General features: G+C 40.8%; 2 protein-coding genes and 1 long non-coding RNA gene across 3 annotated transcripts in view; all 3 read left to right on the top strand.

The window, feature by feature from the left end:
- Nucleotides 1–11,124, top strand: part of LOC144629674 (uncharacterized) — a 55,975-nt gene extending 44,851 nt beyond the window's left edge. The window contains exons 24-25 of the mRNA XM_078487901.1: nucleotides 1,026–1,396; nucleotides 10,877–11,124. Coding sequence (XP_078344027.1) covers nucleotides 1,026–1,396; nucleotides 10,877–11,124 — 619 coding nt within the window. The remainder of the gene's footprint in view (nucleotides 1–1,025; nucleotides 1,397–10,876) is intronic.
- Nucleotides 2,503–8,704, top strand: LOC144630448 (uncharacterized). The gene is made up of 2 exons (XR_013566540.1): nucleotides 2,503–2,642; nucleotides 7,935–8,704. It is a non-coding gene; the product is annotated as an uncharacterized LOC144630448 (long non-coding RNA).
- Nucleotides 11,125–11,637: 513 nt separating the features above from the next.
- Nucleotides 11,638–15,060, top strand: part of LOC144630299 (uncharacterized) — a 35,338-nt gene continuing 31,915 nt past the window's right edge. The window contains exons 1-3 of the mRNA XM_078488630.1: nucleotides 11,638–11,995; nucleotides 13,656–13,976; nucleotides 14,567–14,671. Coding sequence (XP_078344756.1) covers nucleotides 11,857–11,995; nucleotides 13,656–13,976; nucleotides 14,567–14,671 — 565 coding nt within the window. The 5' untranslated portion in view covers nucleotides 11,638–11,856. The remainder of the gene's footprint in view (nucleotides 11,996–13,655; nucleotides 13,977–14,566; nucleotides 14,672–15,060) is intronic.

Raw genomic sequence — 15,060 nt, 5'->3', positions numbered from 1 at the left:
AAAGATTGTGTCATAAACTTCTTTGTTTGTGTACGCGCGTCATTTCAATGTTGAGTCGATCGACGAATTAGCAGAGTGTATAAAATGCTGTTTGTTATTTTATTCGGAATAAATAGCCTCGCTTAAATGAACCGTGCTCACAGAAAGGTTCAGCATATTAAATTTGCACTGAACAAATTCAATAAAAAAATTGAATTACGACGACGAGGAGGACGATGGCGACAACTTTTACGACGACGATGATGACGATGATGACGACAACAATATTATAACGATGACGACGACGACAATTACGACGATGACGATGACGATGACGATGATGACGACGACGACAATTACGACGACGACGATGACGATGTCGAACGCGACGATGAATACGAGGAGGAAGAAGAGGAGAAGCAGAAGTAGGAGAAAAAGGAGGGGGATGTTCCTTCCTCAAAATCAATAGAGCACCACTGATTTTATACCTTGTTCCTATGACAAGAAACTGCTCTTTGACAAAGAGTAAGGTTGGAAAAGTCACATGATACCTAAACAATACCTTAACAACATTAATCAAATTATTAATAATGATTACAAAATGCAATAGAGTAGCTCGAGTCTCAAACGCGAGAAGCAGTAATACGACATTTGTGTGACTGTGTAATGTTTTCATTTTTTCTTTTTTTTTTCTGCTGACGTGTAAATTGGTGACGTCATAAGTGGCAGAATGGCCATTCCTCCAAATCCCGGAATAATTCGGGCTTAGCATGTTAAGGGTTAAAACCATTTGATCAGGGATAAAAAACGGCCTCCTATCCGCGAAAAAGAAAAACCTTAGTATCCTTCGCAGCCACGTTTTTGGCGATCTCACGCAACGCTCCCTTAAAAAAAAGCGCTGCGAAGGAGGCTACGAAAATTCCATTCGGTATCAGTCGTCACGGTTTGTGCATACTCTTTGAATAAATACTTACATAATAAAATCAAGGGTCCAGTTTCAGTCAGTCATTCATGTAATGGAGCTTTTGATGTTATTTTCTTTGTAGCCATATTTCTGCACCCGGCATAGATGGCGCTTGGCACCAGCTTACTGTCCTGTGGTGGGACAAGGTCTACTGGGCTCTGTTCATAGATGGCGCATATATATACGGATATGATGTATATGACTGGTTTAGGACTGAATGGTACCCTCTGAATGGAACTCTGCGTATTGGACAGACTCAGCACCCCAATAATTATGCTACAGGATCATTTATTGGACATATTACTTCGTTTAACATGTGGAATTATAAAATGGAACAATCTGAGGTTATCCAATTGGCGAAAAGTTGTATAAACACACCAGGAAATATGTTCCAGTGGAGCACCTTTGAGGATAAACTTCATGGAGAGCTGAAACTAGTAAAGCCGTCAACATGTTAGTAGAATGTACTGTCGCACCATTTAGTTTGCATTTATTCATTTACTCATTCATTCATTCATTCATTCATTCATTCATTCATTCATTCATTCATTCATTCATTCGTTCGTTCGTTCGTTTGTTTGTTCGTTCGTTTCTTTATTTATTTATTTATTTAGCTAGGGGCAACCGCACAAACAAGATAGTGACAATCATTTTTGTGATTTTCGTGGTCGGTTATAACATTTGACATTATTTCACTGTTATTGACTCTCCGAGATCATCCGTTTACATGTAGTTAGAAAATACCATGAACGCCACATCCATGAAAGAGGAAAAGTAGAGCGGTACTACTTATTCGGGGAGTGTCACGGAGACAATACGGAGCGGGATATCCTCTTTGAGACGTGTGCCCGTGTAAATGTCAAATTTTGAAAGAAACATCTTCAAACTGATAATGGATACGGAGTGTCCGAAACATGTCTTTGAAATTTAGAAGTGTGTTTATGTTTAATTTCGCTCATACCTTTAAGAAATTTCTCTAATATTTATTTGAAAGGTGCGATAGTCTTTAACTTTCTAAACATGCACGATAGCGGCCCTACACCATTAATATCAAACAACGTAGCTCCTAGCTTCCTAGTCAGCAAAGGAATCAAATTGTGTACAATTTTTGCTGGACGCACACACTTGGGACTTTTGCCCAGCAAAATTAAGATAAAGATATACGAACGATAATTTCGCTCGCATAGCTTGATTTCTCGGTGGTGTTTTTTTCTACACTACAAGCGTTCCAATTCTATTGACATCAGCGATTGAAGTCTCACTGAAATAGCCGGCGTTCGATCTCAACATACTGAAATAATATATAGATTTAGGCAAGCCTAAAAGCGGAGCTCCCCATTTATTTAATTTTCACTGGAGCTTACAATGTTTTCATTCTAGTGAATAAGCGGCCAAAGTACTAATGTTTATGGCGGTTTATAGGTTCAAGATAAATTTAAATAGCTCACGGTTAAACAACTGAATGTCAGCAGTACGACAAAAATAATATTAAATCTTAAAGCGGTGCAAAATCATTACTCATGGCACGAAAAATTACTTTAGAGTACAGTAAATTATCTGCTTTCTAGCAATAGAAAATAGTTTCGCGATCCTGTTATAGTTTCGCAGCAGTTTAGTAGACTCCACAATATCTGTTACATTGATATAGGATATATTCAACGAGTAACGCAGAGTCTGTTGGATTAGCTCAATCGGTAAGGTGCCAGTCTGGTCCGTCCCTGTGGCATCCGTCGAATCTAGCCTTTTCCTAGGCCATCCTTCGTTGAAACTTTATTATTTTAAAACATAAGTGTTTAGTGCTTGTGTTTGGACAATTTTGCTCTCGATTCGCCGCTATGGCGGGTCGAAAAGCGAAATCCATTGTTTTTAGAGCGCCGGCCGACGTGTCCGCCGGCGACCTGAAATCTCGCATCGAGAGCGATCTCGGGGCAGATTCAGTGACCGTTGTTCAAGCGCTCCAGTCTGGAGAGTACCTGGTTGAACTTGCAGCCAAAGAGCAAGCCGAGCAACTGGTGAGCGACGGCTTCGAGTTGAAGGAACTACACATTCAACCAAGCCCGCCCACCGGTACTTTCACCAACGTATCCATTATGGGCCTTCGGGCATACATCGACGACGATGCAGTTATACAAGAGCTGGAAAAATACGGTGAAATCAAATCAGATGTAATTCGACTTAAGTACAAGACCGGCCATGATCTAGCCGGCATTGAGAACGGAAACCGCCTTGTGCGAATGGTTTTGACCAAAGCGTCGATTCCATACTCATTGAAGATAGACGGTGAGTGGTGTCGTGTGATCCACTCCAACCAAAAGCCTATCTGCAACATTTGCTTCGAGGAGGGCCACAGACGGGCGGCCTGTCCGTCTGTGACCTGCTTCAAGTGCGGGGAGAAAGGACACATGCGACCGTCCTGTCCTCAAACAGATGAAACGTCCGACGAAAACAGCGTAAACAACAACGACACTATCCGACCGGAAACGAAGACTAACAACACAAGCGACGAGGAGAGAGCAGAGCGTCTGGCTGCTATTGATAAAGAGGAAAAGGAAAACTCGAAATGGTTAGATGACATGGAAAACGACAACGACGATCCCAACGGATATACGACGGATGGCTATGACTCCGCGAAAGAAGCGCCCGGATTCACTATGCAAGACCTAGGATACTCTGAGAAAGACCGCGTGAACACCACCTCCAAGGACACTGACATGAATGAACAACTGGCGGGCAGGAAGCGTGAGCACGTTAGTGGGTCCTCAGATGAAGAACGCCGTGGCCGAAGAAACAGGCTCAAACCTGAGCCTAATCTTTCGAAAGCCCGTAAGGCCAAACACTCAGAAAACAATTCTTAACTTTATTTTACTCAGTCATGGATATCTTTAGAGGTTTGTTTATTTCTTTCTCTTCCTTATATTTATTTATATTCATTTTTGCTAGCATTAACGTTCGGGGCCTTCGCTCTCCCGACCGGCGAAATGCCGCTTTTACCTTTTTCAAAAGAAAACATTTTGATATTATTCTAATTCAAGAAACATACTGGACAGACGACATACGCTTAGACATCGAACGTGACTGGGGCGGCGAAATTGTAATGTCCTGCGGTGACAATAACGCACGTGGTGTTGCAATTCTCTTCCGCCCAAACCTGGACTTTGTCTTACTCGACCGCAAAACTGACAGTGACGGACGTCTCGCGACGGTAACTACAACAATTGACGAAACCACTCTTCGTATCACCGCACTTTACGCCCCCAATACAGATTCCGAACGCACTGTATTTTTTTCCACTATAGATCAATATTTGTCCCCCAGTCACCCCAACATTATCGGCGGGGATTTTAACTGTATAACGAACACCAAACTTGACAAACATGGAGGGAACCCTCAACCAAGACAATCAGCAATTACCACGCTCTTAGCAACTGTTACAAAACACAATCTCACTGACATCTGGCGTGTACAACACCCGACAACGCACGCTTTCACATGGACAGGCAAACATCCCACCGATCATTCACCAATCCTAACGCGCAAAGATAAATTTTACATCGCTCATGCTATCTCTCACTTAGCTGTTAAAACTAATATTAACCCGTACCCACACTCTGACCACGACTTAATCTCTATGCATTTCGACCTTACACGCACCCCGCGTGGCAAAGGTTTCTGGCATTTTAATAACAATTTACTTAACAACGCATCATTTAACACTGAGCTCATCGCCTTTTGGAATAATTGGCTAACTAAAAAAGCTGACTTTGATAACCTTCTAATATGGTGGGATAAAGCCAAATTCAACTTTAAACAAATAGCCATCTACCATGCTTCAAAACTACGCAAGATCCAGAATACACAACGCGCCACCCTGGAACGCCGGCTTGTTAACCTACAACACAAAGCTGCTTCCGGTCTTCCGGCAGATGTCGCAAATTACCTCACCGCAAAACAACAACTGAAACAATTTGACCTCGACGACCTGGAATCGGTCAAAATCCGCACAAAAGCTCGCTTTGCCGAGGAAGGTGAGAAGAGCACGCGTTACTTCTACAACCTTGAAAAATCCCGACAGGCTGACCAGACAATAAAAATACTAACAAAAGACAATTTAGACACTATTACCGACCCCTATGACATCCTGACTGAAGCACGCAATTTCTACAAAGAATTATACACCGCTGACAGACTTGACGAAACCGCCCAAAAAGAAATATTTGATGTAAACACCCCCATTTTAAACCCGCGGGATCGCAAATGTTGCGAAGGGCTAGTTACATGTGCCGAACTTACCAAATCTGTTAAGGCCATGATCCCTAACAAATCCCCGGGCATTGATGGGTTAACTGTTAATTTTTACCAACACTTCTGGGACATCCTCGCTCCCGAACTTACCGCGGTGTACAACTTTGCGTACCACCATGGCATGCTATCCCTTTCACAATCCCGCGGTGTTATTACTCTGATTTTTAAAAAGGGAGACCGTACCCGCTTAACACAATGGCGCCCAATCTCACTTCTTACTACTGATTATAAAATTCTAACGAAAGCTCTTGCTGTAAGACTAACATCTGTTCTACACACGATAATCCACTCTAACCAAACCGCATGTATCCCTAACCGCACCATTAACGATAATGTCAGTCTCCTACGAGACGCCATAACATATGCTAACGATCATAACGTACCACTTGCTCTAATCTCGATCGATCAACTGAAAGCTTTTGATCGTGTCTCACATTCCTTTTTGTTTCAATCACTAACCAAGTTCGGCTTTGGTCCACAATTCGTCCGGTGGATCCAGATAATCTATAACAATGTAACAAGCAGTGTAAAAACTAATGGCTGGCTAAGCGCTTTCATCACACTCGAGCGTGGGCTTAGACAAGGATGTCCCTTGTCAGCCCCACTCTATATTATAACTGCAGAACTAATGGCTATTCACATCCGACGTAATCCTAATATTCATGGACTTAAACCGCCTAACTCAACAGAGGAAACCAAACTATCGCAATATGCAGACGATACCTCCCTACTGTTGACCGACGACCACTCAATACGTCACGCATTTAATACCCTACAACTCTACGAACGCGCTTCTGGTGCAAGAGTTAACAACTCCAAATGTAAGGGGCTCTGGTCCGGTGCTTTTAGGCATCGCACTGACCAGCTCTTCCATTTCGACTGTACAATGACTACATACCGGAAAAAATACTTGGACTATACTTCGGGAACATCGATTGTACTCGTCTTAATATTCAACCTCGTCTAACAAAAATCAATAACACAATAACTGCTTGGTCCTGCCGTGATCTTAGTTTTAAAGGCAAAACTTTGGTCATTAATGGACTATTAACCTCAGTGCTCTGGTATCACGCCACGGCTCTAACAATTCCACCATGGGCTGTTCGTGACATCGAACAAGCCATCTATCGTTTTTTCTGGTCTAACAAGAAGCCACTTGTTAACCGTGACATTCTCGCGCTACCCCGCGACGAGGGTGGGTTCAACGTACATCGCATTGGGACGAAAATAACGGCTTTACGCCTCACTACACTACGTCGTTTACTTAGCCCCGAATCTGCAAGTTGGAAATATTTCGTCTCCCATTATTTACGTGTAGCCGGGCTCACACTGGGTTCCCGAACCTTAGCTACCTCTTTCAAACCCCATCATATCGACCAGTCAATCCCCGCTTTCCATAGGGAACTATTAATAGCGTGGACAAAACTCCAACCCCATGTTTCACGGGACCCACTCCCCGCATCCCTCATCGACATTTTGGCCGAACCTCTATTCCTAAACCCCAATATTACCAGTTTAGACAACACGCTCTTGTTTAGACATTGGATTACATCTGGTGTCACGCAAGTGCGTGACATCTGTTACCTCGCTATCCCCGGCTTACTCCCTGCCCGCGCTATATGTGAACTCCTCCCTGACATCCCACCGGAACAGGTTTTACGGGAACTGCAGACCATCCAAGCAGCCCTCCCTGACGCGTGGTCCCGCCTAATCTCCACACAGTGTACATTCCACCGCGCCACCACCCCAGTTACTTTTACCCTTAACACCCCGCGGACTCCACTTGTTAACCTCACTACACGACTCTTCTACCTTATACTCACGAAAGACTCAAACACGGAGGCCCACGGCCTACAGTACTGGAAACGGAACCTTCACCCCACTCCGAACTTCAATGCTTCCTTTTGGAAGTCATTATACTGCCCCCTGCTCCCCAATAAGTACGGGGACATTGCTTGGAAAATAGCCCACCGTGTACTCCTCACGGCCTACTCACTCTTTAAAATAAACGTCTACCACACGATTACTTGCCACAACTGCACTGCAACTGAAACAATAGACCACCTGCTCCTACAGTGTCCAACAGTACTGCCTTTCTGGTCAACAGTAAAGGCTTATATCAGTGACATCTCAGACAAAACGATTACTTTGACAGACCAAATTATCCTCTTTGGAATTCAACTTAAGAAATCAAATAAGCACATAAGGAATAAGATCCATTTAATCAACTTTCTATTACATATGGCAAGGTATGCCATTCATAAATCTGCGGTAGAATACCGTCTTCATAGCAACATTATTCCTATCTCAGCAATTTTTAAGTCTATGATTAAACAAATTATAGCTCAAGATTTTAAATTACATAACGCGAAAGGAACACAGTATCTTTTCCCTTTCAAATGGTGTATCAATAACACAATCGTGACTGTAGTTAATGATAAGCTATGTTTTAACATTTAATGTAAGAATCTCTCTTTAGTAGTCCTTAGTGGTTACCAATAAGCTGACTTTCTGTTCAACCTTAAAACAACGAAAAACACTGCTGTAATTAATCTGTAGAAATAGCAATAACGAATACAAACTTAATGTACTCGCTCTGAAAACTATCTAGTTAAGTATTAAAATTGTAAATAAACAGCTCACAAAAGAGCTGTCTTAGCAGAAATAAAAAAAAAAAAAAAAAAAAAAGGTGCCAGTCTGCGGATCCGGAGGTCGTGAGTTCAAGTCCCAGAGGGTCGAGTTTTTTTTTTCTTTTTTTTTTTCTTTTTTTTTTTACCCCGTAGCAATAAAATGGTTTGTTTATTATATCAACCCGATTTAGCTTTCGAATGCTCCTTCATGTACGATGCTGGCTTTACAGATAGACACGAAAGTCATCGATCGATTATGGCTCTCAATGTCCACTTTTTTGGCCGTTGATTACTCAGTCTACACGTCATTTTCAGCCACATTTTGTTTCATTGCTTCTTGTTTTTCTTTTCAAACCTCTTTAATTTTCACTGGAGCTTACAATGTTTTCATTCTAGTGAATAAGCGGCCAAAGTACTAATGTTTATGGCGGTTTATAGGTTCAAGACAAATTTAAATAGCTCACGGTTAAACCGAATGTCAGCAGTACGACAGAAATAATAATCTTAAAGCGGGGCAAAATCATTACTCATGGCACGAAAAATTACTTTAGAGTACAGTAAATTATCTGCTTTCTAGCAATAGAAAATAGTTTCGCGATCCTGTTATAGTTTCGCAGCAGTTTAGTAGACTCCACAATATCTATTACATTGATATAGGATATATTCAACGTACATTTTCAGAGTCTGTCGGATTAGCTCAATCGGTAAGGTGCCAGTCTGCGGATCCGGAGGTCGTGAGTTCAAATCCCAGAGGGTCAAGTTTTTTTTTCTTTTTTCCTTTTTTTTTTCTTTTTTTTTTACCCCGTAGCAATAAAATGGTTTGTTTATTCTATCAACCCGATTTAGCTTTCGAATGCTCCTTCATGTACGATGCTGGCTTTACAGATAGACACGAAAGTCATCGATCGATTATGGCTCTCAATGTCCACTTTTTTGGCGGTCGATTACTTTCTACACGTAATTTTCAGCCACATTTTGTTTCATTGCTTCTTGTTTTTCTTTTCAAACCTCTTTAAATTTTAAAGGCCGCCTTTATACGGCCGCCTTTATACGGCCTTCTTGCTTCACTATTTCTACCATCAAACTATGGCGGCCATGTTGCGCAACTCCGTACGTACGTACGCCGTACGCGCCCGCGAACCATGCCGCTATCCATGTTGACCATGAAAACTCATTTCCATAGTGTTCCTTCTTTCATACCATTTGCCTGTCTATGGGGCTCCGCACAAGGCGCCTTCGGCGCCTTGCGAGCTCCGCTATAAAAATTTACTGTTGCGTTTGTTCAGCCTTTAAACTTTTATATAAAACGGCATACTGACTTTTTAAAAAAAAAAGAGAAAAAAAGAATAATGGCTTCCATTTGGATTGGAACCAACGACCAAGGCATACACAACTTCTGTAGAAGTGTTCTCTACCAACTGAGCTATCGTAACTTTTGTTTTTATGTTTTATGTTTTTATGTTTTTTATGTTTTAACTGATATTATATTTGGACGTGCTTTAAAAAAAACATGTTTAATTACTCGGTTATGAGTAAGAAAAACACTAAAACTCTTTGTTTTAGTTTGTCGTAAAAAGATAATTTCCACCAAATTTCTGCACTGCATGTCGCAATTATATTCAAGCGTAGCGAATGATTTAAATTTATGCAATTACAGAGCAATGTATGGGAACGTTGCACAGAATTGCTAATTTCTCGACTCTTGAAAGATCCACACCAAAAACAAAAATGTAGGGTTATTAAGAGTCATACAAAGATAGTTCATGCCACATTTTAGACTGAAAGGTGTAATATTCGAGCGAGAATTATTTAATCACAGAGATGATTTACATAATTACAGGGCAATGTATACGTACATCACAGAATCGCAAATTTCTCAACTCTTGAAAGATTTTTATCAAAAATTGAAACGTAGGGTTATTAAGAGTCAAACAGAGATACTTCATGCCAAATTTTAGACTGAAAGGTGTAATATTCAAGCCGTAGAATTATTTAATGGTACTTATTTCATTATTAATTACAGAGCAATGTATGGGCACGTTGCACAGAATTGCAAATTTCTCGGCACTTGAAAGATTTTCATCAAAAACAAAAATATAGGGTTATTGAAAGTCAAACAGAGATACTTCATGCCAAAGTTTAGGTTGTAAGGTGTAATATTCAAGCCGTAGAATTATTTAATGGTACTTATTTAATCTTCCTTGAATATGCAATTACTTAATTTTAATTAATCACATATTGTGTTACTGTTGGACACTATTGTTCAGTTACCAACAAAATGATGTGATCAGCTTCGCATTTTAGTTCACTCTTTGCCATATTACACGCTAAATTTTAGAATATCTCTAGTAAGAGGTCAGTTATCCATTTCCCATGGATGACTACAGAATAAAGGTTTCACTGTACACGGTAATTGTGTGACTAATATAATCACTTATACCACTTGGAGACCTGGAGGGTTAACGAGAAGCGGCATTTCAAACTCTTCAATGCAACGATCTAAACGACTCAAAAAAGCACTAAGGCACTGTTTCTGTGCGTGATCTCTGGCACTGAGTGCAATGTGTCATTTTAAAGGTAAAAAGCAAGCAGGCTACTGCTGCAGAAAAAGCCTTTCAATAGGACGTTATTTTTAACATACCTCCATGCGGCTATACTGGCACAGGCCTGTAAAAAACAATACCGCGAGCTAACGTGTAGCCAACCAACCCCCTACCTATCCCTACCCCCTACACACACACACATATCAACAGTTCATTTAGTGCGCGCGATTCAGAACATTTATCAAGCTTAAAACAGGTAGCATTTTAAAATACTACCTGTTATAAAATACTATCGTGATTGTTCGGACAGCACCAGTCACAGTAAAATATTTCTCTTTCCGTATGCCATGACCTCGACCATGCTTTCCTGCCCGGCCCCACCACTCAGTCAATAAGCTCAGTGCTTTCTATTGTAGTACCATATCTGGATCCTGACTTACCTTTTATCTGACTTTCAGGTCAAAAGAATGACAATCCCAGCTATGATCTGTATTTTTGGCGCCAAAACGCAGATGACCATGTTCAATCCACCACTTCATCATCGTCCGCGAGCGTTACAAGTTTTACAGTGTCATTTTGGATGATGACATCGCTTCAAGGCGCAGGGGAAATACCATTATCATTTGGAACTGATGAAGTAAGGATGAAGTTAAAGCTTAAATCTGGGTCCAGGCTGAGTTTCTGTCTTATTTCAGATTGCAGGTGAGCGCATGTCTAGCTCTACTGTTAGAGCTATAGCTACTTTATCTCTCCTTTCTAGCAATTCTTGGTTTTCACGTAACGTCATCAAAATTCTAAAACCCAGAATCGCAAGACCCCTGAGTTTTTACCCTTCACTGGCTATTAAACGCCCTTAATATATATCTTGTTGAAGGTTTTTCGCTCGAAAGCATTCGCCGTCTTTAAGATAGACTCCCAGGTATGTGGAGTAAAGCAAGATATGACGTTATGAGCGAAATCCAGCTCACGCATACCACGTGACTTACGCAAACCTCAGACTTATGTGTTACTCAAGTGACTGCTTTACCGTGCCGTGCCTTTCAAGCCAGAGAATTGGTTCAACCGCCCGGTTATAAGTTTTCCAAACTTTCTTTCTTGTAAAATTTTGTTCCCCCCTTTTTCGTAACAAAAAGGTTCCATATCCCCCCGTTTCATAACTGTGATGATTAATGCGAATGTCGCTGTTTTGTCTAGCACCGTTGTTACACCGTCTTCAAAATTAAACGATGGATTTTGGCACCAAATCGTCGTTATATGGTCAGGTGGCCATAAATCGTGGATACTTTACGAAGATGGTGTAAGTCACGGGTGGAAGAATCATTCCACCTGGCAGCACACCAGTATTCCAGCTGGAGCGACACTAACGATTGGCCAAAGACATCCATCGTTAGATGTGGATTCGTCAAAATCATTTCAAGGGAGAATAACTCTCTTTAACATGTGGAACCAACAACTGGAGACTTCTCAGATCGTCATGTTGACACGAAGCTGTTGGAATGACGCCGGGAATTTGTTCTCGTGGAATAACCTGAAGAGTAAAGTTAACGGACAGCTGAAGATCATTGAACCATCATCTTGTATGTACCAGTTTTTTATTATTTTGCAATTGTGTAAAAGCATGCTCAGGGCTGTAACCAGACCCTTGCCATAGACGAGGCAAGAACTTGCTAGGGGGTTCTGGGGGCATGCCGTCCAGAAAATTTTGAAATCTAGAAGCTCTGAAACTTTGTTTTTAATTTTGGGCAAAAATCTAGACGAGGCAAGTGCCTCGTCTTGCCTCTTGCTAGTTACGGCCCTGATGCTAAGGATGAACTAGCGTTAAGGAGGAAGGATAAAAATAAAAAGAAAATACATAGGAACTATCCTTGGGCTACAAAACGTATAATTAAGCAATTTTACATCTGTCCCCTTGTAAACGTAGCATACCCTTTGCGGTTCATAATCCGTTCCAAATTTCTTCAATGTGAACCATCCTTGAGAAAGACATAAATCAGCCAATGACACAAGCTTCTCGGAAAAAATACGAGTAGCTTTCCTAATTACTGACTGATTAATGTACTGTCATTTCTTAGCCAAGCTTAATAACTGACATGACACAATGTATGTTATTTCTTTACCCTTTTAAACCATCCTTGTTTCTTAAGGGTTATTACCACCCTTTGGTGTTTTCCTACCTGAGTAAACTATTATCAATACTTTCGTTAATGACACCAGCTTTCAATTAAGGTGATTCCTCAGTATTGCATTGCGCATCCTTACTGCGCAGAATTTTACGCGTGTTTAGCGCGCGCACATAAACAAAATGGCGGCTTTTTCTATGCGGCTTGGCCCGGGAAGGAGATAAATCGTCGTTTTGCTCTTAAACGAGCAGGGCGAGCTACATTTTCTATTGCATTATTTTGGAGCACAAATTTTCCTCTTTGATTTAGACGATTTAAAGAGAATCATCGAAGGGAAAAAAGATATAGCTGAAAGGGTGCACAAAACTGTTACTCGAGGACGCAAATTATTGCCTTGAAAAAAAAACGACTCCGCAGAATGTAATGTGGACCGATGAAATAACGCTCGAAGTTAGTACCACAACGTGCATAAATGGGGTAAGATTGGCCCATCACATCTCTTTTGCGAGCATGGTGGCCTATCTTTTTCATTTTATTTTTAACAACGGTGCTTGGTAGGGAACATTGATGGAAAGTTTTAAAAAATCTTTTAACAACTTTTATTTCTGAAGAATCTCTTTAAGCTATTCTTTTGGCGCGGAAATTTGACTTTTTTGTGTTTTGTAGTAACGAAATTTGGCGTTTGCTTGGCGTTTCTTAGTATAAAACTTAAATACAGACGTATACATCATGAAAAAAAATGTTTCTAGATTTCTGCTGAATTCTCGTCAAAATATCATAGTTGTATTCAATGTTGGTTAATGTAAGGAGACACTCGTCGCGGTCTATTGCAAATCCGCAAATCTGATTGGTTCTCTCATCGTTGCCTATTCCGTGAAAGAACACGATCGCGCGCACAGCATGCCTTGAGAAGGATTTCGGCAAAAAATACCAAAAATTTGTAGGTTTGAAGTGACAACTCAGCAAATACACTAATCACCCTCGTTTCCTGTAAGCGAAAGACAACTTGGCTGCACCTGGTGGACTATTCGTTCATAGCAAACTTAGGCTCGAAGTGTAATTGTAAATCAACGACTTGGCACAAGAGTAAAATATAAATTTCATTTCTGCTTCGCAGGTTCCTCGACAAACTACAGATCCGATTCCAAGGCATTCATCTTCTCGTTAAATTACACGTCACAAGGTACCCTTTTCAAAAAGGAAATAAATGAACATTCTTCCCATATGGCAATTTTCAGTTCCCCATCCACTGGACCGACGTTTGGACAAGCTCCTTTTGATTTTCAGATTGGCATCAGTGGCAACATGAGGACTGGGTCCAGTCATCATGTCATCTCTTATGAAGGAGACTCTGCAAATTCAAACCTGGAAACAGTATTGGCTGAAGCGTCGAGCTTCAATGCTAGTGATGTTGAAGTTCTATACAAAGGCCACGGAGGTACAGTCGTTCATTAACATTATACACTTAATGACTGTTTCCAAGGGAAACAGATAATTTTGTTTTCCGAGAATCTTTGAGACTTGAGGGAAACAAACTTAACTGGTCTCCCGAGGGATCAGTCATTAAGTGTTTTGTTATATAGCACGACCAAGACTTGAAAAATGGTGCTCGTCGGTCAACATTCGCGGGCAATATTGCAATGTTACCCTATGACGTCATAGATTTTGCAATGTTGCCCACTCAGTGACTTTTGGCGAGAAAGAGATCTTAATGTTAGATGTCATGTGACCTCGAATATAACAATTTTAAATATAGCTTTTTTAAAACCTCTGGTCAAATGCGTGCCGTAGACATGAACAAGACACTATGTTTTGCCCATGTAATGAAATGGGTACAAGCAATTGCCGTAAGTGCGAGCTAGAATTTTTTTCAAGTCCGCACACAAAAGTAAAAATGTGTTTGAAGCCATAAGCTCTAAGTCCTCAAGGGTAAAAGGACTTCTTCTTTCATCTTGTTGTTGGAAATCTGTTGTCTAATTTATGTTTTGTTTTTGTGTTTTTCCATCATGTTCTTATTGATTTCCCTAGGGTCGTTGTGTCCCCAGCAGTGCCCTTTTGGTTACTACTGCGACGAAATAAGTGGCGGTTGCCGATGTAACGAACAAGACAAGAATCCTGCTCTTTGTCAAATCTGTGAGTTATTGCATTGCAAGTTGTTATTAACTTTGTTCGTGTTCTGTTGGAACCAAAGACTTCACCTGCAAACGTTTTTGGTTGATTTGATTAAGGTGTCGCAGTTACGTAGAACATTTACGAATTCCAGTTCGACCTGGATAGAGGACCCGCATGAAAAAAATTATATCACTAGTACTTATCGAACTGTTAACGGTTGAAAAAGTTAAAAACTGCTTAAAGGGACACTGTCACGGGGATTTTAATGCTTTTCGGTAAAAAGTACTAAAATTGGCGAAAAGGTCTTCTCGCACATGAAATGCACCTAGTACATCAAGTTGGAGATGTAAAGTAAATTGCTGTTGAAGGAAGAAGGGAGCCTTGAAAGAATCAGCCTGATTTTTTCAAGT

This window comes from Oculina patagonica, chromosome 11, assembly GCF_052425735.1.
Source record: "Oculina patagonica isolate OP01 chromosome 11, crgOcupat, whole genome shotgun sequence".
Taxonomy (NCBI): Eukaryota; Metazoa; Cnidaria; class Anthozoa; order Scleractinia; family Oculinidae; genus Oculina; species Oculina patagonica.
This window is presented reverse-complemented; position numbering and strand designations above follow the sequence as displayed.